Genomic DNA, 25,911 nt, shown 5'->3' on the forward strand with positions numbered 1-25,911 from the left:
ACTGCAAATGAGATTGCGGTTGCAAGTCATTACCCCAATTCCATCCCTGAATAACACCTAGCCCCACATTATGCTTGATTAGCCTTCCCAAACCCTCAGCCATAAGAATGAATAAATAGGGGGATAGGGGGTCCCCTTGGCGAAGACCCCTAGAAGCCCCAAATAACTCCGTATGGTCACCATTGATAAGCACGGAGAATGAGGTTGACGTACAACAACTCATAACCCACTGGACCCACTCATTAGCAAAACCAAAAGCCTTGAGGATCTTCTGAAGAAAGGACCACTGAACTCTATCATACGCTTTAGCCACATCCAGCTTGATGAACATAGCTTTTTCCTTGGATGACGCCATAGAGTGAATGGTCTCCGTAGCAATAACCACACCATCCAAAATTTGTCGCCCTTCCACAAAACCACTCTGCTCCTCAGAGATAACAATCCCCAAACACTGCTTCAATCTGTCCGCAATCACTTTAGATATGATCTTATACGTCACATTGTAGAGAGAGATAGGTCGGAATTGGCCTAACCGGTCAGCCCCCTCACATTTGGGGATAAGAGCAATGAAAGTTGCATTCAACGCCCTAAGCATCTGCTTATTCCTTTGAGACTCCTGGACAACCTCCAACAGATCTAATTTGATAATATCCCAGAATTCTTGGAAGAATTCAACTCGGAACCCATCCGGTCCAGGAGCTTTTCCTTTCCTCATGTGAAAGACAACCCTTTCCAGCTCTTCCATCAAAATAGGACACAAAAGCTTCTCATTCATCCATCGTGACCAGAGAGGGAATGCAAGCAAGAACCTGATTCTCCGCCACCACTTCCCTCTGTGAGTCCTCCCTGAAGAGGGTCTGGAAAAAAAGTAGCGACTCCCTTGAAATCTCCTGCAGGGATAGGCACTGCTCGCCTCTATCGTTAACCAGAACAGGGATGGAGTTTACATGTCTTCTTGCTTTCACTGAGTCGAAGAAGAAAGCAGTGTTCTTGCCCCCCTCCTTCAGCCAATCAATACGAGCTCTCTGCTTCCAATAAATTTCTTCCCTAAGCTCCCATTCCTCAACCACCTTGAGAGCCCTGTCCTCCTCCCTAAGCAAGTCCTCAGACAACCCATGCTCTCTGATTTCACTGGTGATCCCATTCAGCATGCTCTGAGCAGCTTCCTTAGCATGAAAGATGTTTCTGAAACCCTGACAGTTCCACCGCTTAAGCTGAAGCTTAACAAATTGTAGCTGCTTGGCAAAAGAGTACATAGCTGTGCCAAAGGCCGACCTCCCTTTCCTCCACCACCCCGCTACCATATCCTGCAAGGTAGGATCCCGAAGCCATGTAAGTTGGAATTTGAAAGAAGGTGAGCGAGCAACCCGAGCTGAAGAAGACACCAACTTGATGGGCCAATGATCTGACCCTCTCCAGTCCAGAATCTCAGAACTAGTGGACCAACACCCCCCAATCCAAAAATTAGAGACCAAAAAGCGATCCAACCTCTCTGCTATCCAAAAATCTCCCACCCTCCTATTGTTCCAAGTGAACAACCCATTGCCAGGCTTAATGTCAACAAGGTGCAACAAAGATATATTATCCTGAAATAGGTAGGAAGAGGGTTTTAACCTCATAACCCCCCCCTTCTTTTCACTCAACTCGAGGATTGCATTAAAATCTCTTGCCATAATCCAAGGGTGAAAGGGGGCCAATCTTCGCACACTTGAAATATGGGCCCTTAAGTTTTGCTTACCCTGATAGTCTGTAGGGGCATAGATGTTAGAAAACAAGATAAGTTCCCCAGTCTCTAGACTAGACATAACTCCGGATATCGAGGATCTAGATGCAACCCACTAGACCGGGCAAACTCTTAATGGGTTCCAAAGGTAGGCCACTCCTCCAGAAGCACCAGCTGCCCCAACACACTGACACTCGCCTCGCCCCCATAGCTTTGGCACCTGACCCATCATACTTTCCACTGAAAGTTTAGTTTCTTGCAAAAATAGGACATCAGGAGAATGATTCCTAATCAAATCCCGAACAACTTTTTGTCTAGGGCCACTGTTCAAGTCCCTCACATTCCATGAAAGCACAATCATTTAGGAGGGTTGGAAAAGTGAGTATCCAAAGTTTTCACTGACCCTGACTCAACCAGGTTCTCCCCCATCAATTTGATCTTCTCCAAATCTTTCTTTCTGCCCACCTTTGAACTCTTCTCTGAAGCACTTTTCTTAATATCCTTCTGATGCAACCCCAGGTGAACAGAGCGCTTATTACTTCTAGCTCTAGCCGGTTCCATTTTCAGAGCTAGCGGAGACCCCTCCCCCACGATCGAGTTCACCTCAAGGCCTGGAGAGATTTCCAACTGGGCCTCTACAGGCTGATCCATCTCCATCTGCTGACTTCAAGCCACAAGCAAGGCCTGGGTAGGATTCTCAATTACTCTTTCTGGAGCCCCCCCTGAAGCGCCTTGATCCAAAGGGGTAAACCCCGGATTTACTTCCTGATGGCTAAGGTCATCCAGGACTTCAAATCTGTTGAATGAGTCCCCCTCTTGATGCTCCTGTAATGGCCTCTTCTGTCCTCGGTTCTTGTTCTTTGTCTTAACTGGGACAAACCCATCAACACCCTCGCCCTCGACCATCATGGGAGCTTTCCCCTTCTCAGCCCTATCTAGGCTCGGGTCAGACTGCTGAGGTTGGGGCGCAACTGGCTTATATCTAGTACATTTACACTGTAGATGACCATACTCGTGACATAGCCGACATCGGAAAGGTAGAGTCTCATAATCTAACTGCTGAACCCAAGAATAAGAGCCTGCGCACATATCTATAGCATTTGGCAAAGGCTTACTAAGATCGATTTCAACACAGTTGCGAGCATAGGTCATTACCTTTCTCCCGAGGGTTTGTGTTGATGAGCCCACAGGCCTCCCGAGTAGAGCGGCAAGCATCCGTAGCACATCCTCCCGGCAGCATTCCATCGGAAAACGTGGTAGCCAAACCCACACTGGAACCCGATTTGGTAGCTCCTCAAAGGGATTAAACCCCGCATGCCAAGGCTTGATGAATAATCCCACCTGGTTGTAAAAATACGGGCCCCCTTCAAAGACCCTATTGTGATCCTCCATGCAATTGAAAGTAACCATGAAGTAGTTATTGGCTAACAACATGATTTCCATTTCCCCTTCCGGTGCCCAAGTCCTCTGCGCCCAGTTTTCCAAAAATTACAAGGAAACCCTCATTCCCAAAAACTTGCAGTACAGCGAGTGTTTTGAAAAATACTCAATGTCTTCTGCTATCAACTCTGGAGGGATAACTAACTTAGGCTGCTCGCTACATCTCTCCAGACAACCATTAATCTTCGTCATGCGAGAGTTTGCACCACTCCCCAGCCCAGAATCTAATGCATACATATTATTGTTAAAGGTCTTCATAACTTGAGGTGGGGGTTTTGATCCCACCGTTGCACGAAAATCCAAAGTAGGCGCAACCTGTGAGGCCTCACCCCCAGAACTCGACATTGCAGCGACAAATAGGATAAGGATGTCTAAAAAACCACACCCCAACCAGCTGTTCAAAGCGGCTCGGATCTCGAGACCCCACCTTGCCCGAGCACCACCGAAGGTCAAAGCCAACCGGCCCCCCAAGCACACGGGAGACCCACGAGCCACCCCTAGCCAGAGCCCCACCCGCAGGCCACCTAAACCCCACCCCCGCACTGCTTCAACACCACCTCCACGCAGCCAAGACTCCACCCCCGCTCAGCCTCCGCCTCACCCCGCAGCCCCGAAACCCTCCCCATCGCTTCTGCTCCTTGCCCAACACTTCCTACCCTGCTAGACCCTCGACACCTGCAACGCCATCCCCTGCCGCACCAGACCCGATCACCACGCGCGAGCTATGGCCGTGAAGCCCTAGCTCGGCCGCACACAGTCGCCCAGACAGCCATCATGAAATTAAAATTCATAAGTCATGGGTATGGAAGTTATTGATAAAAGAGATTCTAAATTAATACTACATCAAAATTGCTAGAAATAGTAAGTAGTCTCATAAATGTGTTAGGAATAGAAATAGTAGTCTCATAAATGTGTTATTAGGGATTGAATAGTTTAATGTTGTAAGGTAATGTCAATTTGGTATATGGTGAGGTATCATTTAAAAAAAGTTAAGTATTTTCAAAAAAATAAATTACTTTTTTGTCAATTATTTTAAGTTAGATACAAGATATTATTGTGATTATATTGAAATCTAAAAGAGGTTGAACCTAGCATATTATAATGTCATGTATATGTAATTGTTATTGAGAAATGCTAAAATTATGATATATTTATTGATCATATTAATATTTGATTTTGTTGTAGGTCATGAAACTTTTGGATGGAGAGCGTCTAAACAAATTATTGAAGAAATATAAATCGCAACAATAGACACATCGAATTTGGATACACTATATTTTATTGTATTACTTGAGGAAACCATCCTTTTAATAATATTTCAAAATGTGAAAATAATATAATAAATGGTCATTATGACATTTCTTCGATTGATTATATTTCAGATACACAATTTTGTGCATCGACTTGTGTATGCATTTAAAAGGTATGACTTTTTTCATAAAATTCATTATAAAATATAGTTGAATAGATAAATATAAGTGTTTCATTGTTTTATTTTTTATTTCAGGCCAGCAGTCGATGAGGTTGAGCTACATCCATTTTGTTGGATTTTATAAAAACATATTGATTTTTTTGTTATTGCAAGTGATTGAGTACTATTAATGGAGTATAACTCCAACACTTTGAATACCAACATTTTGAATGCTTTTATTAATGTTAACAACAAAATAGTTTAGAATGTTGGTATTCAAGATGTTCGAGTTACTTTGTTGATAATACTCGATCACTTGCAATACTAAGAAAATGATACGTTTTTCTGAAATCCAAAAAAATGGATGTAACTTGACCTCATGTATTGGTTACTTGGAATAAAAATAACACAATGAAATGCATATATTTAATTATTCAAATATATTTTATAGTAAATCTTATAAAAAAGTCTTACCTTTGAAAGGCATGCAAAGGTTGATCCACAAGGTTATGTGCCTTAAGAATATGATAGATAAAAGAAATATCATAATGACGATTTGTTATATGATTTTCACATTCTGAAGTATTATCAAAAGGATGTTTTCCTCCAGTAATGCAGTAGTATATGATGCATCCAAAATTAGATGTATATATGAGAAATTTTTGTGATTATATTGAAATACAAAACAAGCTGAACCTAGCATATTATAATGTCTTTTGTATGTAATTATTATTGAGAAATGCTAAAATTCTGATATATTTATTATGATTATATTAATATGTTGATTTATGGTAGGTCGTGAAACTTTTGGATGGATTGTGTCAGAACAACTTAATGAAGATATACAAACTGCAGCATGCCATTCCACTTTTCCCAAAATCATCATTTCTGGTACTTTTTCCCTTGTCTTTGTATGTAGAGAGACTAGTTTAAGCAATTGGAAATATTTTATAATTTTAAATGATCAAAAGAACAAGGGTTTAAGCAATTGGAAATATTTTATAATTTTAAATGATCAAAAGAACAAGGAATAAACAATTACGATGTTGTACATTGCTTATTTAATAGTTTTGTCGCAACGTAGGTTACAAATTTGAATATCTACTCTCTCTCATCATGTTTTTTATATGGTAATTGAAAATATTTATACATAATATATTTTTAATCTTGATTATGCATCATGTGACCTACATCAATAAGATGTGGCTAATTATAATTTAAGGGAAACTTGTTCAAAATTTGCATGGTATTGAATCCAAAGAATTAGAGGTTAGTTTTTATCAACATTTCTTTATTCATACAATCTCTACAAGCAGTTATATCTCCTAATAACTGAAGCTTGCAAATACCTAATATAATTGACCTAACCATGTGACTGAACCTATAGCACCCCTCCATTTATATCTAGGACTTACAATAAATCACATACAACAATTTTGGAAATTGCCAACCATGAACAATTTGCAAACAGGACATTTGCCTTGAATGACTAGATTAAGAGTTTTAAATTTTACATTCATCTATAGGCAATTAATAATCAAAGAAAAGCTTCTGGGAAAAAACGTAAACTATTTTCACAGTATTTTTTCTAGAAGCTCTTATTTTTTCTAAAGGCTCTTCTTCTCTACAGTGTATTTGTCAAATGTAAATAATTGACTTTGGAATTACTTCATCTTGCAAACTTGTTATGTCATATTGTCTGGCTGCCTTATTGGAAAGTAAAATATTTATATCTCACATTTTACCTTCACAATCTATCCAACTCAGATAGGGAATCTGTTAGTATGTAATTGTACGAAGTATTCTTTTACTAATTGCTTGGGAAAACAATAAACAATTATAACAGCAGAAAAAAAATAGTACAGTATAACTGCAAGCGCAATTAATTATCTGTCTAGTTAACATGTATATATGACAAATTTACAATAGAGCAAGGATATTTCAATGCCAAAAAAGGTGATCATTGACCCCCTTTGATGATGGCTTTATATAACAATAGTAAACTTAATATATTCTGACAATTATTTTACCCAAGTACCCACTGAGCTGCTTACAAACTCAATCTTGAACCAATTTTCCCACTGCACAATTGTGTCTAAATTTCACTGCAATGAACTTGTCACTCGTATCAACCTTTCTATTTTTGGATTCACAAAAAAAAAAGACACACCTCACCATTATTTATGTTGGTCAAGTTGGTTCTTATATAAAGAATGGAATCTATGCCTGTTAGGAAAGGTGTGTCAATCTTGCAAAACATTAAAATGCAAATTTTGGGTTATAGAGGTCTGTTTTGGCTTGAAAAACTATCTGAATAGTCTTGAACTAGCTAAAGCAGGCATCTATGGTGCATAAGACAATTGTAAGAGGGAGTCACACATGTTGAGCAACAACATTCACAACAAAATTCACCAACATACGACATGTTAGAAAACATCTTTGAGGTGTTTGAATCAAACAAATTGTTGTGCCTAAGTTAGGAGGATAACTGTGACATTTTCTGACATTCTTATGTTAGATGTAAGGAATATGCTATATTTAGCATAAGGACTCTGGTTGGAATTTGGGTGTTAAAATTTGACTAGGGGATTGGGTACCACTTTTGGGTGGTATTATCTCATGGCTTTGTGATTTCCCTTTGGTGGTTTCATGTATTGGTTTCTCTATTTATTGGATGCTTGGGACAAAGTTTGCATAGCATATTTATAGGTATGCTGCCAATACTACTCCAAATTTAAGTGTTGGTGTTGTCTTCTACAAAAGCTCCTTGTTGGGATTTTACTGTAACCAATATTATTATTGATTAATACATTGGTTTAGAGTTTGGAGGCTGGGTTCTTTCTTTAAAGGGTTTTCCCAAAATACACCATTATGTTATGGTGGATGATTTGATTTTGTTGTTACTGTCTTGCAATTTTTGGGGATTTTACTGTAACCAATATTACTATTGATTAATACATTGGCTTAGATTTTGAAGGCTTCTTTCTTTAAAGGGTTTTCCCAAAATACACCATTATGTTATGGTGGATGATTTTATTATGTTATTACTGTCTTGCAATTTTTTTTGATGAGTAGGGTCTTTGTTACTTGTTATCACAAAAGCTTGCATCCTTGCTAAGCTCTCAACTCAGCAACCTTGTGACACATGGGAAGACCTTTCGAAATGTGGGCTTTGAAAATTAGAGGTCAACCTCCAGAGAGTGTTGTTTTCCTTCAGTATTTTATGGTTACCTAATCTACTACTTTTAAAGGGAAAGAAGAATGCTTTGACAATGACCTATAACTACTACTAAGCTGATGCACAAGGATAAATTCAAATCTATACTGCCGTTGTGGACACACAATTTGTTCAATCAGCAAACTATAATATTCACAACTCAGGTTTTCTTATCATATCTGTTCATAAGTATTTCATAAGAAGGTTGGAACTCAAAAGCATTATGAAGGAAATCATGTTTTCACAACAAAAAGGTTGTTTGAATCAGTGTCAAAACTTATGACCTGCACAAAATATGTTTGTTTCTATATGGAGGTGCTGAAAATGAGACATGAGATTCGAGGATTGTATGTAACATCATGTTGTGACCATTTCACACATCGCCCCATTAAAATGGGGACCCCCTCTTTTTGCTTTTGTTTTGCCTGTTCTTATCTCTGCTTTTAGGGTTTTGAGTAAGTGAGTGAGTCGTCTGGACTAGGGTTAAGCCTTAGGGGTTTCTTTTTTGATATTTTCAAGCCGAAGTCCAGTCAAATTTTGAAAGATTATTAAGCATCCTCCTGAAGATTGCAATTTTGAAATAGGATGAGCCTGCCAGGAAGTCAAGAATGTCTCAGGATGGGTCCAGTCAGGATTTTAAGGGCAAATTCAAGTTAGGTCTAAGTGTTAGCATTTTAATGATTGAATTATACATTTTGTCTGGGCAAACTTTGACCAAATTTTGGAGGCTTGGTAACCGATTCCTGGCCTTGGAGACGACCTAATTATGCCTTGTGAAGTGACTAAGGACCTAAATTTTGGATATTTTGGCTTATAAGGGCAAAATCGCTCCTGTCCCTCTCTCAGGGACCAGGGCGAAAGTGTTAGTTGATGCATATTGATTACTGACTTGTTTAAATTGTTTTGTGCAGGGTCACTAGGGGATATAATTGGACACAAATTGAAGATTTTGAAGATTTTGAAGACTCGAAAATGATAAATTTTGAAGGTTTAAGGTGAATTCACTCCTATCCTCTACTGAAGGACCAAGGCGAAATGGCTTATTAGGGTCATTCTTGGCCTTGATTTGTCAATTTTGAGTGTCGAAGGCACAAGGAAGGATGAAGTGAGCATAATCAAATATCCAGACTTAGTCAAAAAGCAGTGAAAGGTTGAATTCCTTGTCTAAAAGACAAGTTCGCTCCTGTCCCTCTCCAAGGGACCAGAGCGATTTCCTCCACACACACCTTTTTGGGACCTTTCCTGGACTTGGACTCTCGTTCGTGGCTTGTAAAAGATGATATCTTCCCCAGCAAAGGAAATTTGAGATGAAAATCGTAAAGATTTGGCCTTGAGACCAAAAGGCGCTCCTGTCCCTCACTGAAGGACCGGAGCTTGAGTTCCTAATTTGCATTGTCCTCACAAGATTTAAGTGATTTCGCGATTTGAGGAGGTCAAGAGAAGTATGTTTTATTCTTTGAATATAACTTGAGTGGCCTATGAAGGAGAAAATCAACCCAAGTTGCAGTAGGCGCTCCTGTCCCTCTCCCAAGGACCAGAGCGATTTTCAAAGAAAGCTCCTGTCCCTCTCCAAGGGACCAGAGCGATTTTCTCAAGAGACAAATTCTTGGCAAAGGTAAAGCGAGTTTCAAGTTTGAGATGAAGGAAGGAAGGCGTAATCACTCCATTGAAGATAATTTTGAAAGTTGGCAAAACATAAGTGAACTCATAATGGCCAAGGCGCTCCTGTCCCTCACCAAGGGACCAGGGCGAAAAACACATTATCATGTCTTCCTTCCCAAATTGGGATGAATCCAGGTCAAGGCACAAGATGGAGATGATATTTAAAGTGCTACAAGGAAGGACGAAGTCGCAAAGACCACAAGACTTGATGAAAATTGGCTAAGGCGCTCCTGTCCCTCACCAATGGACCAGAGCGAAATCTTCAAATTTGCCTAATAGCCTAACATTTTGGAGTGCTACTTTCGTTTACAAGACTCAGGATGGAATAAGGAATGATGTTTTATGCCTCGAAGGTCATTGGAAGTTGATGCGATCATGAATATGTGCAATAAGCTAAAGAGCGCTCCTGTCCTTCACTGGAGGACCAAGGCGTTTTTTCCCAAAATCAATCATTTCCTTCCAAGACCATGCCAAGGCATGGTTGTGCAAAGTCAAAATGTCTTTAAGAGGATGATGAACAAGGAATCAACCCCAAAAATCAACAACCCTAGGCTCAAAAACAAAAATCTCTCCTGTCCTTCACTGGAGGACCAGGGCGAAAATCTTAAGAGGGTCAATTTTGCCTTGAGAAAGCAAGTGAAACATGCATTGAAAGGACGAATGAAGATTATTTGTTTACCCCCAACATGAATTGGCAATTTGGAAAATGAAGTCCAAGGACAAAAGGTAAGATCGCTCCTGTCCCTCACCAAGGGACTAGGGCGAAAATGTTTTAAAGCAAGCTCCTTCCAAAGGTCGCACGAATTAAACTCAAGGTTCCCAATAATGCTATTTTGGACGTCCAAGATAAGACTTTGAACGTGAAAAGCGAGAAATACAAGGCCAAAAAATGCATGAGCGCTCCTGTCCCTCTCCAAGGGACCAGAGCGACGTTGTTGATATCCCTTATTCTTCCCATGCTTAGGCGCCAATATCCTTCAAATTGCATTAAATGCCAAATTCGCTAAAACCTTGAAATATTTTAAAATTAAATTGGCATTTAATAAGAGCGCATGGGCATTTAATAATTAATGTAAGCCTTTAAAAAATCGAAAATTTAATTATAAAGGCATTTAAAATTAATTATTATTAAATTAAATTCAAAATGGAGTGCTTAAGGTCTTTCTTAATGTTTTTTTGAAAAGTTGGCCTCTTCTTTTATTAAATTTTATTTATTTTTTGGGCCTATTTTCACCAAGTCGGCCTATGGGAAATTGCAATGGTGAGCGCCTATATAAGAGAGGTATTTTGAGCGATGTTAATCCATCATTCATCCATTCATTCAAGTGCGATTTGGAGAAGTAAGGAGGAGTGCGAAATCTGGTCTAAGTTGGAGCAAACTTTGTTAGAAGATAAAGGTGGAGCGAATTTTCCTCAAGGCATCCAAGACTAAAGGTGGTGGAGTTGATAAAGGAAGCACATTTTGAAAACTTCGATCCACATTTTGCCTAGCGAACTTGCCTAATTTTGCATTATTTCTTAGAGTTAGTTCTCAAGAAGAGGTATGGCGAGATCTCCCTTGTTCAAGTATTGAAATTTTGAATTCCAAATTGCGTAGTTATATTTAGGAAATGATAATTCAAAGATTTATCATGAAGTTTCCTAAATTTAAAACTTAAATCTAGTCTATATTTCTACGTTGCAAAGTATATTGCTCATTATGAAATGTTGTGTAGGTGTCAAGATGGCGACCCTGAAGGCGGGAGCATCCACTAGTCGTCCAACTCTCATGAAGGAAGATCAAAGGAATGAAGAACTGGAGACCAAGATCGTGTCAAAGTGGAGCAACATTGGAGATACCAACTTGGGAAACTTCAGTGTGAAGAAGTTTCGAGAGGTCCCTTACATTGGAAAACCATCACCTGTCGCGAGGAGAATAATTGAAAGTGGCATTATCAAGGCGGCCGGCTTCCCTCCAGCAGTCCAGTGCCATGAGCTGATGATCGAGTGTGCCCGCCATTACGACCCACAGTCAAGATCGATCGTGTCCAAGGAAGGAAACACTTTGGCTTACCTTTCAGAGGAAGCTATAAGTGAGGCTCTTCATCTACCAAAACATAAAGATATGATTTACAAAAGCTTGGAAGGAGCTAGATCCATGTACGAAGATGATCCAGACACTTGCTTGAGCATCATCAACAAGAATTGGTTACTCAAAAGTCGTCCTCGCCTGAGCAAGGTTCCCAACACACCACATAGGATCGACTTCCAGGAGGAGTACAGAGATTTGATAACCTTACTCAATCGAGTTACAGGAGCTCCTCAGGCCTTCTACTTTGAAAAGTGGATGTTCTACTTCATCCAAGTGATAGTTCAAGGAAAAGGAACAATTCATTGGGCTAGAATTATTAGCCATTGCTTGGACGTGCAGTTGAGAAGACTGAAGGCTACTAAATCCTTCCACATGAGCTCGTACATCATATATGCCTTGATCAGGAGTTTTGAATATGCAGGACTACCTCACAGAGGTGTGATCGGAAGAGGACCTGGAGAAGTGAGAGTTTGTGACTCTTATGTTCATTTGCATCATCCACCTGGAAGTAACTACAAGTTAGTCAATGATACCTTCACGATGAACATCACCAGGACACTGCAAGGCGGGATTCACAATCGGCTATCTCAAGAGGCACAAGAGCTTGTAAAGAGGTATGGTGCTTGGTTTATCCAATTCCAGAAGTTTACATATATTAGAGTTCATGGGTGTCCTTCGCCTCCCTATATGTTGCCAAGATATCCGACAGACAGGATAGTACTACTTGAGGTGACTAGGCAGTTGGCAGCTTATGCGAAGGCATTTAGACACAGGCATGGAAATGGAATTCCTGTACCTATCATACTAGGAAATTCAGTTGAGGTATGTCCTAATGCTCCAGCTTTGGACGATGCAGAAAGAGAGTTGGCCTTATATTCATTTTCATTCTTTTCCTTGAAGGAGAATTTTGATCCTTATGGGTATATAGAGGAGACAGTTGATAGAAAGTACAAGCATGAATGTCAGGTAGAGGACTTTTGGATGAATCTCTCAGATGATTTAGAAGTGAAAAGAAAGATGCATTCCAGATTGCCTTCGGATTTCATTAGGAAATGCAAAGTTTACAGAGTGGCCGATCAAGCTCAGGACAGTGGCAGGCACCTCCAGTCATCCTATGACAGAGAGGACAAGGCAGTGAAGATAGATTGGAACGAACCTGAGGTTGTGGACTTAAAAGCTTTTATGGCTCCAGTTTTGTCCTGTACTCGCAGATGGGTTGATGTGCAACATTAAAAGTTGAGAGAGCAGAATATACCAATGACTTTTACTTTGGAGGAAAGACCGGGAGAAGGAGGAGCAAGCGCAAGTGAAGGCCATCCTCATCCTAGAAGCACAAGCGAGGGCAATCCTCACCCCAGAAGCGTAAGTGAAGGCAATCCTCATCCTAGAGGTGCGAAAAGGAAAGAAAGACCTGAGAAAAGGGAACCCTCCAAGAAGAAGCAAGAGGCCAATCGAGATCGCTCATCCGGTACATCTTCTCAACATGAAAAAAGGACAAGTCAAGGACACTTGAAGTAGAGGAATCTATGAAATCAATGGTTCAGAATGATAAACACGAAGAAGGACAGGCATCTCAACGTTCATCAAGTCAATCTCCCTAGGTCAATGAGCTACATGAAGACAAGAATGATGATGAAGTAACGTCTCCTCTCCGGAAAGAAGAGCCATTGCCTAAAGAGATCCAAGTTAGAGGTTGAAGGAGAGCCATTCTAGATTGGTTGAAGGAGAGACTAACAAGGGTAATTGTGATTGAGGATGAAGATAATGTAATTGACTTGGAGAGCCTTGTAGGAAATTCTCAGGGAGTAACAGAAAAGAAGAAGGCCACCAAGATGTCCAAGATGATTAGGGATGAGGCAGGGTCCAGGAAGTTGCAGATAGCTACACCAGCAGTGGACAAGTACGAAGGTGAAATCCTTGCATAAGAGTATGATGTAGAAACCTTTGAGCTTGGTCCACTCACCACTGAGCAGGCAATGGATGAGGCAACTGATTCGTTTGAGGCACTTAAAGATAAACTTAAGGAAGAAATGGAAAAGAATAGAAAACTTGAGAGAGAGGTCGGTGCTTGGAGAGGCTACTTTCGCCATCTCAGTCAGCCTTTGGGACGTCAGGATCCCGCAGTGTCTCCTGTGCAAGCACTTCCCCTTGAATCAGTTGGTGAGGCAGAGAGAGTTAAGAGCTTGGTCCAGCTTATGAGCTCTTGGATTAACAAATCCCATACAGTTGTCGTTGAATTTGCAACAAGAATGATGCAGACCATCCATCGGGCTATCCAGGTCCTTGAGATCATCCACAACCTAATGATAACAGTGGCTGCCTTTGCTCATTCTAAAGATGTTATCATTCCTGTTCTTCAAGTAATCAGGCAAACACCAAGGAAGATCTTAGCACAAGAAAAGATAATGGATGGAGGAGCTCATAATTTACTCCAGTGGTCAACTTTACTCCAGATGAAGGAAGTTCTTTTCGAGGACACCAGCACCAAATGCAATCAAGTTGAGGAGGTCATCCATCCAATTCAGGATAAGGTGTTTGGGGTGTTATGTACTATCCTCGGCAGAAGGATCGAAGTTGAGACAGATGTGGATCTTCAGGAGTTGGAAGACAGAGTCAAGGTCATCTTTTGCAAAGATGAGAATGTTATCACAGATGAGCAAAGGGATCAAATGTTCGCTACTATGCTTTTGATTGAGAAAACCAAAGAACTTGAACCTGAATGGGATGCAGCTCTTCTCAAGGCCTTTGATCAGATTATCCACTTGGAGGAACGAATGAGGAATCTTCCCGAGATTCCTATTGCTGAGATTGAAGGAATCGTGTCCAGATTCATTGCATATGCTAAAAAGGAGCATTGGAAAGGGAATAAGGTTCTAGAAGAGAGGTTGTTATAGATGATGTGGCGCCTTAATTATCATTGGTCTATGTTTCCTAGATTTTTGTGCCAAATTAAATATTTGGCTATGCATTTAATATTGTTCAATAAAAAGGGAACTTTTGTAATAAAACCCTAATTAGGGTTTAGGTTTCAGAATCTCAGCCGTTGATCTTCTTTTGATCTGGGCCGTTCATTGTAATAGAGGATGCTATATATAGCCTCACTCATTTTCATTTTGTAATTTTTAGCAATAAGAAATAGTTAGAAGATTAGAGCTTTTGGAGAGAAGAAAGTTATTTTGTAGCAAGATTGAGTTTTGAAGAAAGAATTTCAAGCAATTGTTGTCTATTTTGGCTTTGAGATCAATAAAATATTGAAGTTATGGTGTTTTATTGCAATTCTTGTGGCTATCTTCATGGTTGTTTACTTTCTTGAATCATTCTCAGTCGAAGTAGTATTTGAGTTTGAAGGACTAAGTGTTGGGCTTGATCTTTGGTGAGATTCACTTTCCAAACCACTAGCTTCTTACTGATTGTAGGAACGCCTTGTGTGGTCAACTGGAGAGACTTGAATTACTTAAACCTTCAGTCGTCATTGAGCTTTGGATATGTACCTTCATGGTAGTGTCTATGATCCTTGACGAATTGAAAAAATCATTTGTTACCTTAGAAGATTGCATCAATTTCAGTTGAGTTGTTATTTCTTGGCAATATTGAAATTGGTAGAATCTTACCAAGTCTAGCCTACATTGGGTCATTCTTAGGATTAGATTAGAATTTATCCCTCGCAAACCCTGCCTTTTGATCTTTTTGAGAACTTGTTAGTTTTTAGGAAATCTTGTTCCTGCAGCTCGGAAAACGTAAGGCCCCTTGATGAAACAGCATTCACAACGACCACTGGTGCTTATCCACACGTAGAGACCCTACATCAAAGAACATTGGAGTCACCCTGATTGATCCTTTTTTGCGACATCTTCAGCAATTAGAGGCTTTATTCAAGAGAGGATAAGGTACCCTTGGGTATTTTATTGTGTATGATTGTGTACAAAATACACGTCAACACATCACAAAAATCATATCTATCATTCATATTTGCACACAACATACAGATTAGAGAAGGCAAAACTGTTTACTTTATTTGATAAAAGGTGCTTTGCACAATTGCATAGAAGTCTGAAAATTGTGTCTTTTGTTATTACAATATTAGAAAGAACTGGTTTCAGATAAAATTTGGTTTAGAACAGCAAGAAGTAACTTCAAGAAGAAGCCTAAAGCCAAGCTTTATAGTTGTGCAATAGCGTCTAAATCCAAGCTTTATAGTTGTGCAATAGCTTCCTACAAGAAAGGAACACGCGTTGAAGAAATAAAGACAAGTGTCACATTACTTGCTGAGTCAAACTTGTTGCACGTCCAACTGATTTGCTGCTATTTTTAAGGCCTGAGAAGTGCTCCAAAAATGTGGCTTCATGAAGAAAAGTCTTCCTCTTTGACCCATCTATGTTAAGGCTCCTAAATCAGCTCTTAGATGTTCGTTTCTGCCTTTAACTGGGTCAAAACTGCCCTATATTTTCTCAACCACTTGAAAAATTCTTCAAACTGCCCTATATTCTCTCCTTGACTGCTGCAACTCCTTTCCATGATCATAGGACGTGTTTTTCAGAGGTTTTGGTGTTGAAAAGCGCTAGGATCGTATGAAAGTGAAATAGGCCACTAAAGACTTCCAAAACTGCTACAAATTGTGTCTTTATTGCTTAAAGCTGCTGCCTACATGTGCTCCTAAACTTGAGGTGTCCTTATGCAAGTGAAAAATAGTTAAAGTTATCCTAAATCCCCTTTTATTGAGTGTTATTCTCGTTGTCCTGGACTGTTATCTTTTAGCTATCAATCTACTCACTTCCTCATTATGTTTTGACTAACATGGGGTATTCTTTCTTGTCCACATTTGTAAGGCACTATGAAGACTGATTTTATGTGTTTGGGACATTCAGTTTTTTATTTACTGATGCAATCCTTTATCTCTGCTGTCAACACACTATTAGATACTGCTTATTATGATTGTACCCCTAGAATCACTCACTACTTGCTCTTGATCACTGTTCACTTTGACTGGTGTCATTAAGACTGTCATTTGTCCTTTCTTATTTGACTGTCACATCTCAAGGAAATGATGTCCTTTCACTTGCCATCTCTCATGTAAACATTAGTCTCCCAAACTATTGGCCTCAAAACCTTGTATACAATGTTGTAGCAAACATGAAAGTGAAAAAAAAACAATAAACATGCAATATTAATATACATATATCTTGTCAATGAGATACCAATAGCAGAAAATGTCCTTGAAGCTTTGTGTGACAGCCATATGACTGTTTGGCATAAGATTTAAAATAATTAAATCTTAATGAATATATATCAAAATTTTTTTATATAAAATTAATATTAATTCTACTGTTTTATTTGTTCTCCATTACTCTTCTTACATAAAAAATATTTAATTTTCTTCTCTTTTAGTGAATTTTTCAAAATTCTATTTGGTCAAAAACTTTTAACTTGTATTTCCTTCAATAGCATTTTAGGCATTTGTATGAGGCCAAAAAATAAAAAATAGTTTAAAGAAACCAATTAAAATTTGATTTTATCTCTTATCATGCATTGAAACACTCATTAAAGTCTTATATTTCTATTAAAAAAAGTTAAAAGAAAATAATTAAAAATTCATTTTATCTCTTATCATGCAGCGAATGCATGTATCGATTAAATTTGTCAATGTATGTGAAAATTTCAGAAATATCAGTGTGTTTTAAATCTTTATGCTTCAAAAATCGTTGGCCACTGCACATCCTGAGTTCACTGTATCAAAAAATAAGAATGAGATTTGGTCAACTCTCGTTCTTTGCATTTTAAAATAATTCATCAATTGTGGTTTCTATTAGACTTTTTTTGTTTTGCAAGTCTGGCCATCAAACTATCTATCTAATTAAAATTTGAATCTAATAATTTTAATGTAATATAATTTTAAATTTTTTAATATAAATTTAATATAATTTAACAGTTATCTTTAAATTGATATCTCTCGGCGTATTTTACATCGAGTTTTAAAAATATAGGTATGCTAGTTTTAGCTCACAACCATGCAAAATCATGTTTGATGGACTAAGTGAAATGCATTTGCCTTAGAATTCCATGTATGCATGAAATCCATATATGTTTCTATTTGGCTTTTCACTGTCAAGATAGCTACCAACCCACTATCATGCCACTCATTTTTTTTTGTTCACTGTCACTAAAAATGTCCATATCATAAACCTAAGTTGCCGAATTGGGTATAGGAACGGGAACGGGTACGTGGGTACGAAATGATGGTACGACATAAATTTTTTTGGGGACTGGATACAATTTTGGTACGTTCATACAAAAATTTATATATATGTGTGTGCGCGCGTGTGTGTATATATATATACATACATAAAATTTATATATATGTGTGTGCGCGTGTGTGTGTATATATATACATACATATACATAAATATATATATGTATGTAGCTAAAAAATAGAATTAAGTTTAGAATGCCATATACCAATACATATGCTAAACAAAACCATTACAAATTTCAAATTTTGAAACATAACATATTAATTTAAATTCAGTTTTCAATATCAAAAATATCAAACTAGAATCTCATGATAGGTAAGTTATGAGTTCACTAATCAACATTGTAGGACCTAAGAATATCAAAAAGATCAAACTAGAATCACTTAACATTTTGGAAACATTTTGGCATCTAAAAATGTGAACCCCGGAGGTACCCACAGGAGATTCGTTTCAGAATCTGATTCCGGAACGTTTCATACCCGGAATCGACAGAAAAATCCCACGATTCAGCATTTTAGTCATAAACTGATCTTGTGGATATATGATTGCTCTTTTCATCTTGAAATCTGCTCCATCACTATTCTGTCATGAATATCTTTAGCTTTTCTTGTGACTGTCACTATACCACTGTCATTGGCCTAAGAAAATAAAAACCAAAATAATGACTTTCTCCCACTCATGGTATCGTCTACCTCATGCCAAAGTCCACTTGTCACCAAAATGACTTGCTCCTTTGTTTGACCGTTGTAATTTCTTCTCCATATGGATTAGCTTGGATATGTGTCTGTGATCATTCTAGACAGTGATATATATGGCTGAACAGGACTTAAAAAGGTGGTTATTTTTCTTGCTAGGGCAACTCACTGTTCATAGCAACTCGCCTTTGCAAATACTTAACCCCACTCACTTTGAGTATTAATATTGTCTTTCACCTGACTGCAATCTTTCTACTTGATGAGAGATCAACTATTGAAAAAGAATCATTTCTGTTTCCACTGAAAATCCATATTGTTATACTCCTGTAGCTGTCACAAACTTCTGTCCTCATTTGTTGTCAACTGTCCCTTTTTTATTCAGAAACATAAACAAAACTCATTCACCAAACTGCATGTAAAGCTTCTAATTAGTCTCCACATAATAATAGTGGCCTTGCCCTTGACTTCAATAGTATCATATCAATGTGTCTAAACCTTGTCTCAGACAAAAGGTTTATATCATAGTCACTCATGATTTCTTCTCACTTTCTTGTGAAACCATTACAATGAATGTCCTCCTCTCTTCTTTTCCACAGTCTTTTTATGGCTTCATGACTTGTCCAGTGTCTGTCTGTTGCTTTGCCTACATCAATCTCACTGCTGCTATGGTCACTACCACTATTATATCAATGGCCACTATCACTTTGATCTTTTCTTATTTTGACCTCTGCACTCTCCTTTGACTAAGCTATGACTTTAGTTCTGCAATGTCTTCCTTCATTTGATGTCTTCAATCAATCAGCTTCAACACAAAGGTATCTTCAACATACTAAACATTGTCTCAAAGATGACATTACTTCTTTTAAGCTGCAATGATAGGCTTTTAACCTTTTGCTAGACAAGCCAAGGTCCTCAAAGATTTTTTCTTGAAAATTTGTCATTCACTGTGCTTTATCAGCTAGCTGCCCCATGCCTTTTGAACAGTTATAACTTATATGTTTGTCCTTCCTTAGATCTTCATCAGGGCTGTAGCTTTGTCTGATAGGCTTTTATGAATGGACTTCCAACATGAATGCCAGCAGGACATTAGTGTTATTTGTTGGCGGCAATATTGTACACGGAAATAAAACTAGTTAATTAAGTTGTAATTGTGTTGGTTAGTTGGCAACCGAGGGGTGGCAGTTGCGGTGCGACGGTTGGCGCTCGCACCCCCTCGGTATCTTTATATACTTCCGAATGTAACTTGTGACGGGGAACAATTATGAATGGAATAACATCTCTTACACTTGTCTAATATCTATGGCGTTATCATTCTGCATTACGTGCTTTATGTTTTAAGTTATTCACCCGAGAGGGCAAACATTTGGCGCCGTTGCCTAGACGTACTCGGGAACGGAAAACGCGGATGGCGCACAGACACGATGGGCCTATCCGTCGGTGAGATTAACCCAGAGGCCGACGATGCGCAAATGAAACAATCGTCGTGGGGCGCAGAGCGTGATGGCAAGAGGCGAAGGGGAAATTGAACCCTGTAATAATCCTAGCACAATGTTGAGATAAATTGTGGCCGAAAGGAAAAATAATAAAAGTTTTTTTTTTGTACATGGCGTGTGCTTGCTATGTACGGAAGTGATTTATGCCCAATATATTAAATAAAGATAGAAATAAAAAAGCAGAAATGGACGAATGGGAGGCCGCGCAGAGGGCCTTGATTCTGGAACAACGAGTAGAACGTAGACGGAGGCTGAGGCAACTTGCCGAAGGACGACCTGCCGAAGGATGGCCCGAGGGGAACCAAGGAGGTGTCATGGAGGGTGCAAAAGCCGACAGAAATTTCTACGCGTCGCCAGAACACCGTAGGGTGCGGAGCCACAAAGAGTTTCTAGAGGAAACAAGGTTAAGGAGAGATCTAGTCGAAGAGATCCGGGATCGGTTCAGAAACTTATCCCTTAAACCACAAAGTGAGGATCACCAAAGGGAGCCAGGAGTGGGTGCGGGTGACAACGAAGGGGAGGATAACCATACGGTAGGTGCCACACTCGGCAGGCAAAACACCGTACCTCCAGCCACCCACGCAGGACACACCACCAGCACCGGAGGGGTCGGAGGGAGCGGCGCAGGGGCACAGACATAGCCACAACTACCTCCAGGAAGACGACCCCCATCGATGGGGAGTAAACAGAAACTGCCGAAGTTCAATGGTGACGGGAAGGAAGATCCCGTCCACCATTGTCGAACGTGCAGAACCATATGGTCAGCGAACGGTGTTACTGACCAAAACGAATGGGTAACACAGTTCCCAACAACTTTAAGGGGAGTGGCCATAGATTGGTACTCAGACATGGATAAGGCCAAAGTCGGCACATGGCCTGACTTGAAGGAGTTTGGGATAGAGTTCCGCCTCCTGAGAGATGACAACGAAATAGCCGCTGAGATCTATGGAACGAAGTAGAACAAGAACGAGACTGTCCGAGCCTATAGTCGGCGACTGAAGGAACTATTGGGAAAAATGGAGAGTCAACCAGCAGATGGGTTGAAAAAGTGATGGTTCGTGGAGGGACTAAAGCATTCCCTCCGAAAGAAGATGAAAATCGTTCCACCTACATCGTACGAAGACGCATACAATAGAGTGATGGATCTCGAGAGCGAGACCAAGACATTGAAGAAAAAGAAGAAGGATAGCTCGTCTGAGGAGGATGACTCGTCACAGGAAAGCAGCAGCGATAGCGAGGTTGGCAAATGGGTGCAAGCGCTCCAAAAAGACATGGAGCGAATGAGGAGGGAATTCAAAACAATGAGAAGCACTGGTCGGATCGAAGGGGACATATGGTGCACTGAGTGCAAAGAGGAGGGGCACACAAAGGGTACTTGCCTGAAGAAGGCATTCTGCGAGATTTGCCAAGTGATGGGACACTCCACCAAGGAGTGCCCATACAACATGAAAACCCGGAATACGCAAATGAACCAGGTGCTGTTCACGAAACAGGCCACAACGTCCGCACCAGCGGGTACGGGCCAACAAGCGAACAACAATGCAACCTCGGGAGGCTACCGAGATAATCGGTGGAGAGGACGAAACAACAATAACAACAATAACAACACAAGGAGCCGGATCCAATACGACTCCAAAGGTCGATCGATGTTACAATGCAGAGCATGCAGCCAGTGGGGGCACTTCGCTCGAGACTGCTCGAAGGGAGAGGCCACACAATATTTGTGCAAATGGTGCGGACCGGGAGAACACAAAGACGCCACCTGCCCGAAGTCCGACGTCAACTTGCTCAATGTCGAGGAAACCAAAGAAGAGGAAGTGCTCGCCGTAACCCGCGCCCAAGCCAGACACGCAATGTGCCCAGACCCGGAGATGGAGAAGCGAAGGACACGGGAAGCATGGGAAGAAATTGAGAAAGAGATACGAGAAAGGGCGAAGGCGAAGGGTACGACGAGTACTTCCAGCCGACCGAAGGCGGAGGATGCTATACTAAATCAAATTTTAAAATTAAAAGTGGAGGTGCCTGTGAAGGTACATGACCTCCTCCAGACGATGCCTCAATTACGAACGGCGTTGTTGAATAATCTCTCCCAACCACGCACCAATACGAACCACCGCACAGATGTTCCTGGGGGGTCTACAATAGACCCCATGCTGCTGGTAGTTAACAGTGGAAGGAACCCGACCATTGTGGAGATGGGTATCCTTGGCACCATTCTAACCGATACCATTGTCGATGGTGGATCAGGAGTGAATGTTCTTCCAAAAGAAACCTGGCGGAAGCTGGGGGAGTCGACATTGTGGCCATCTACATTCAATCTGCTCGGAGCAGATTAGCATGGAATCAAACCCATCGAGACACTGATGGGCCAACAAGTTACCATTGGGACGTAACCCTTCATACTGGACTTCATGGTAATCCCACTAAAGAAAAAAGGGTATGATGCGATCTTAGGGAGAGGGTGGCTGGTGGCAGCCAAGGCCACCCACAACTGGAAGAACACTTTGTCTATGGAGAATGGAGGAAGGAAGTTTATCATAGACCTCGGGACACAGTTGGTTAGTGAGGAACTGGCATCATCTTCGGAATCGGAGGGTGAAGGAGAAGGCAACTTGAGGAACAAAGGACGAGGTTGCAGGGCGCCCAACGACGAAGGGATTCTCAAATTAGGAGAGTGCTCCGAGGATGAGACGGGGTCATTGAACGGGCTCTTCCACTGGCAGATGGAGGATTATGAAATGTTCCAGAGCTACAGGCTCGAAGTAGAGGAACTAGAGCAAGTAACAGAGGAGGTGTACCTGCCAGAATACATAGAATATTGGAAGGGAGACGCCCCAAATCTTGGTGATGTAGATAATCCGAAGATCAATTGTGTCGGCAACAATTGGAACCCTGTGTGGAAGGCCGTAGCTTTCAAAATCTTTATTATTCTTCTTCTTCTTATGTACGGGAAGGAGATCGTGGTCCCTATAGAATTTGTGGTTCCAGGTCTTCGGATGGCCATTGAAAATTGACTTGCCACCAACGGGTCCAAATTGAAACCCTGCCACAAGAAGCGCGTAGGGGACCCGAGAGGCTGGAAGGACACCTGAGAGTCCGGAGGGGAAACCGATAGGATGGAAGGGGACTCGAGAGGCTGGGCAGGCGACTTGAGAGGCACGGGACCAACGCGGGAGACTCTTGGGCGAGGAAAACCGAGAAGGATGAAGGGTGATCCCAGAGACAAGGGACTCGAGCCAACGACTCTCTAGACAACTAAATTGGAAAAAAAAACCAAAAAAAACCATACGGTCGTACGGGTCCGTACGATAGTTGATCGTACGATTGGGAAAAATATATATAAAATAAAATAAAAATAAAAAAACAAAAAAAAACGGTCCGCACGACGACCGTACGAGAAAAAAAAAAGAAAAAGAAAAAGAAAGAAGAAGGCACACGATGGTGGGGACCACCGTACGGTGGGACCACCGTGCGGTGGACCACCGATGGTGGAACCACCAATCGGTGGGACCATTGTGCGGTGGATACCATCGTGGGTGGACACCCGCACATAAAAGCCCTGCATAAGTCTGCACACGCAAAGGAGAAGAAATAAAAACCCCGCACAAAGAAAGACACGCAGCCCACACCAAACAAAAAATGGACGAAGAGAAAAAAAGGAGAGACGCGCACAGCAATGCAGCCATAAATGCATCACCGCACAAACAAACATAGCCGTACGGTGGAGGGGTATTGACCGCACGGGAAGGTGGACGTATGATTGGAGGTGTTAGTGCTGTTGTTGACTGTATGGGGAGAGGTTGTATGACCGGGGTTCCATCGGGGACATTACAGTGGAAAACAAAAAAACAACGACCAAATTTAAAATCATTCGATGGAGTCTGGAGCCAGGACACTAGAAATTTAGAGTGGAGAAGAAGGGTTTTTGCATCTTAAAATATCACATAAATGATGTGCGCCATGGACTTTCGTATGCCCCTTGACCCCTCTGGGGCGCTGCCCCAGACCCTAGTTTATTTTTGAGCTACAGTACACTTGTTGGAGTTGGGCGAAGGGCATTAAAGATGTCACGGTAAGTGTTGTGGTTGTCCATACTGTAAGAAAGAAGCCTCCAGCTAAGCATTGGCGAGGAAGCCATAAGCCGTAGAGGGAGACGAATTTGGAGGTTGCGAACAAACAGAGTTTGAGGGAAGGCATTGAAGATCTGCGCAGTTGTATGACACCAGGGAGTTATTTAGTTCAGTTATTAGCCTTTGGGGAGTGTGATGGAGGATTTGAGGTGTCTCCTAGCCTTTGTGCCAATGGGTTGTGGCCACCTCCAGGCAGGAATGGTACGCTTTGAGGAAATTGGAGTATGTCTCGATTGGACGTGAGGTTGCCTTGGTGGATGTAGAGAGGGCTCGAGAGGAGCTGACCACCAGGTTGGAGGCAGTACTAGCATGAGATGTAGCTCAGTGTACCTAGGAGTTGGATGCCGAGAGGGCAACGCGGGTGGCTATCGAGGACAAATTGGCTAGGGAGATAGTATCATTTGAGTAGCAGTTGGTGGAGGCTGAGACTGAAAAGCATGTTTTACAGACAAGTTTGGTTTAGGCACAGGAGGTCTGTGATGTCAAAGGAAGCAATAATGGTGAAATCCGCACTTGAGCATCGGATGGTAGCAGAAAAGGGTTTTCAAGTGAGGACGCAGCAAGTGTATAAGTTTCGGGCTCGACTGGCGTCAGCAGTTCTGTTTAATGTCATCTCTATTTTGTATTAAGTTGTCCGGAGACGACTTCTTTTCTTTTGGGGGGGATGATGTTGGCGGCAATATTGTACACGGAAGTAAAACTAGTTAATTAAGTTGTAATTGTGTTGGTTAGTTGGCAACCGAGGGGTGGCAGTTGCGGTGCGACGGTTGGCGCTCGCACCCCCTCGGTATCTTTATATACTTCCGAATGTAACTTGTGACAGGGAACAATTATGAATGGAATAACATCTCTTACACTTGTCTGATATCTATGGCGTTATCATTCTGCATTACGTGCTTTATGTTTTAAGTTATTCACCCGAGAGGGCAAACATTATTCCCCACCCCAATACCTTCTTGAAATCTGATTAAGAAAATTGTCTCATCACAATTTTCTCATATCTGGCTGACTCCCTTATGTATACACTTATGTTTGATAAAAATAAGTAAAAAATACAGCTGGCTGACCTATATGAACAAGGAACAAAATGGTCAAAATAATAAAGGGCCGACCTAGTCTTGATTGCCTGAAATAAATACTTACGTTGGCAAAATTAATTAAATAAGGGCCGACCTCATATGTATTAGCATTATTATTTGGACGAGTTAATTTGCAAATAAATAATTTAAATAAGGGGCAGATCCCGTTGCATTTGAGTGCCCAAGTTTGATATGAAAAGGTGCATATATATTAAGTGTTGCCACCTTTGCAAAGGGACATTGTTTCAATCAAGTCGCCCCCATTGAGAAGATATAAGAATAAATTAGGATACAGCAGTTAAAAAAAGGCAGGGAATAGGATCAAATGAGAACAGTTCCAATTTAAATGAGCATACAGTGACTGAGCATTACACCAGAAATCTGGCATGGGATAGTAATTCTTGGGGTGGTCAACATGAAGTAATTCTATATAACTACCCACATCAAAATAATATGAATACAATCTAATGGTATTATATTATATTGAAGAAATTAGACTTGGCATTTTATGAGTCATTGATCATAGCAGTCGATTGAATACTATAGTTGGTATAAGTTTCCCGTGCATAGTAAATGCTGTATATATCTGTGCATATTATCAATTAACAATATACTGCTGTCTATGACTGCTTATATACCATAGTGAATATTAATTTCATCTGATTAATGGTTTGTTGTTGTTTATTTATGTAGAATGTATGCTTAATACTGGAATTCTTCATATGTTCTGAATGTTTATTGA

At 40.6% G+C, this 25,911-nt stretch overlaps 1 protein-coding gene across 18 annotated transcripts in view; it reads left to right on the plus strand.

Moving 5' to 3' along the window:
* Nucleotides 1-25,911, plus strand: part of LOC131032586 (uncharacterized) — a 94,495-nt gene that overhangs the window by 21,569 nt on the left and 47,015 nt on the right. For 13 of the 18 annotated variants that reach the window (XR_009371524.1, XR_009371523.1, XR_009371530.1 and 10 more), the window contains one exon: nucleotides 5,370-5,465. The exons of 2 other annotated variants lie outside the window; for them this stretch is intronic. Coding sequence is in view for 10 of the 16 variants with exons in the window: in XM_059216588.1 (XP_059072571.1) it covers nucleotides 5,370-5,465 (96 nt within the window). In the remaining 6 variants the exon portion in view is untranslated. Of the gene's footprint in view, nucleotides 1-4,348; nucleotides 4,447-4,545; nucleotides 4,587-5,369; nucleotides 5,466-25,911 lie in introns of all 18 variants that reach the window. 3 more of the 18 variants (XR_009371526.1, XR_009371527.1, XR_009371525.1) reach the window with 1 other exon arrangement.

Source organism: Cryptomeria japonica, chromosome 2 (assembly GCF_030272615.1).
Source record: "Cryptomeria japonica chromosome 2, Sugi_1.0, whole genome shotgun sequence".
NCBI lineage: Eukaryota > Viridiplantae > Streptophyta > Pinopsida > Cupressales > Cupressaceae > Cryptomeria > Cryptomeria japonica.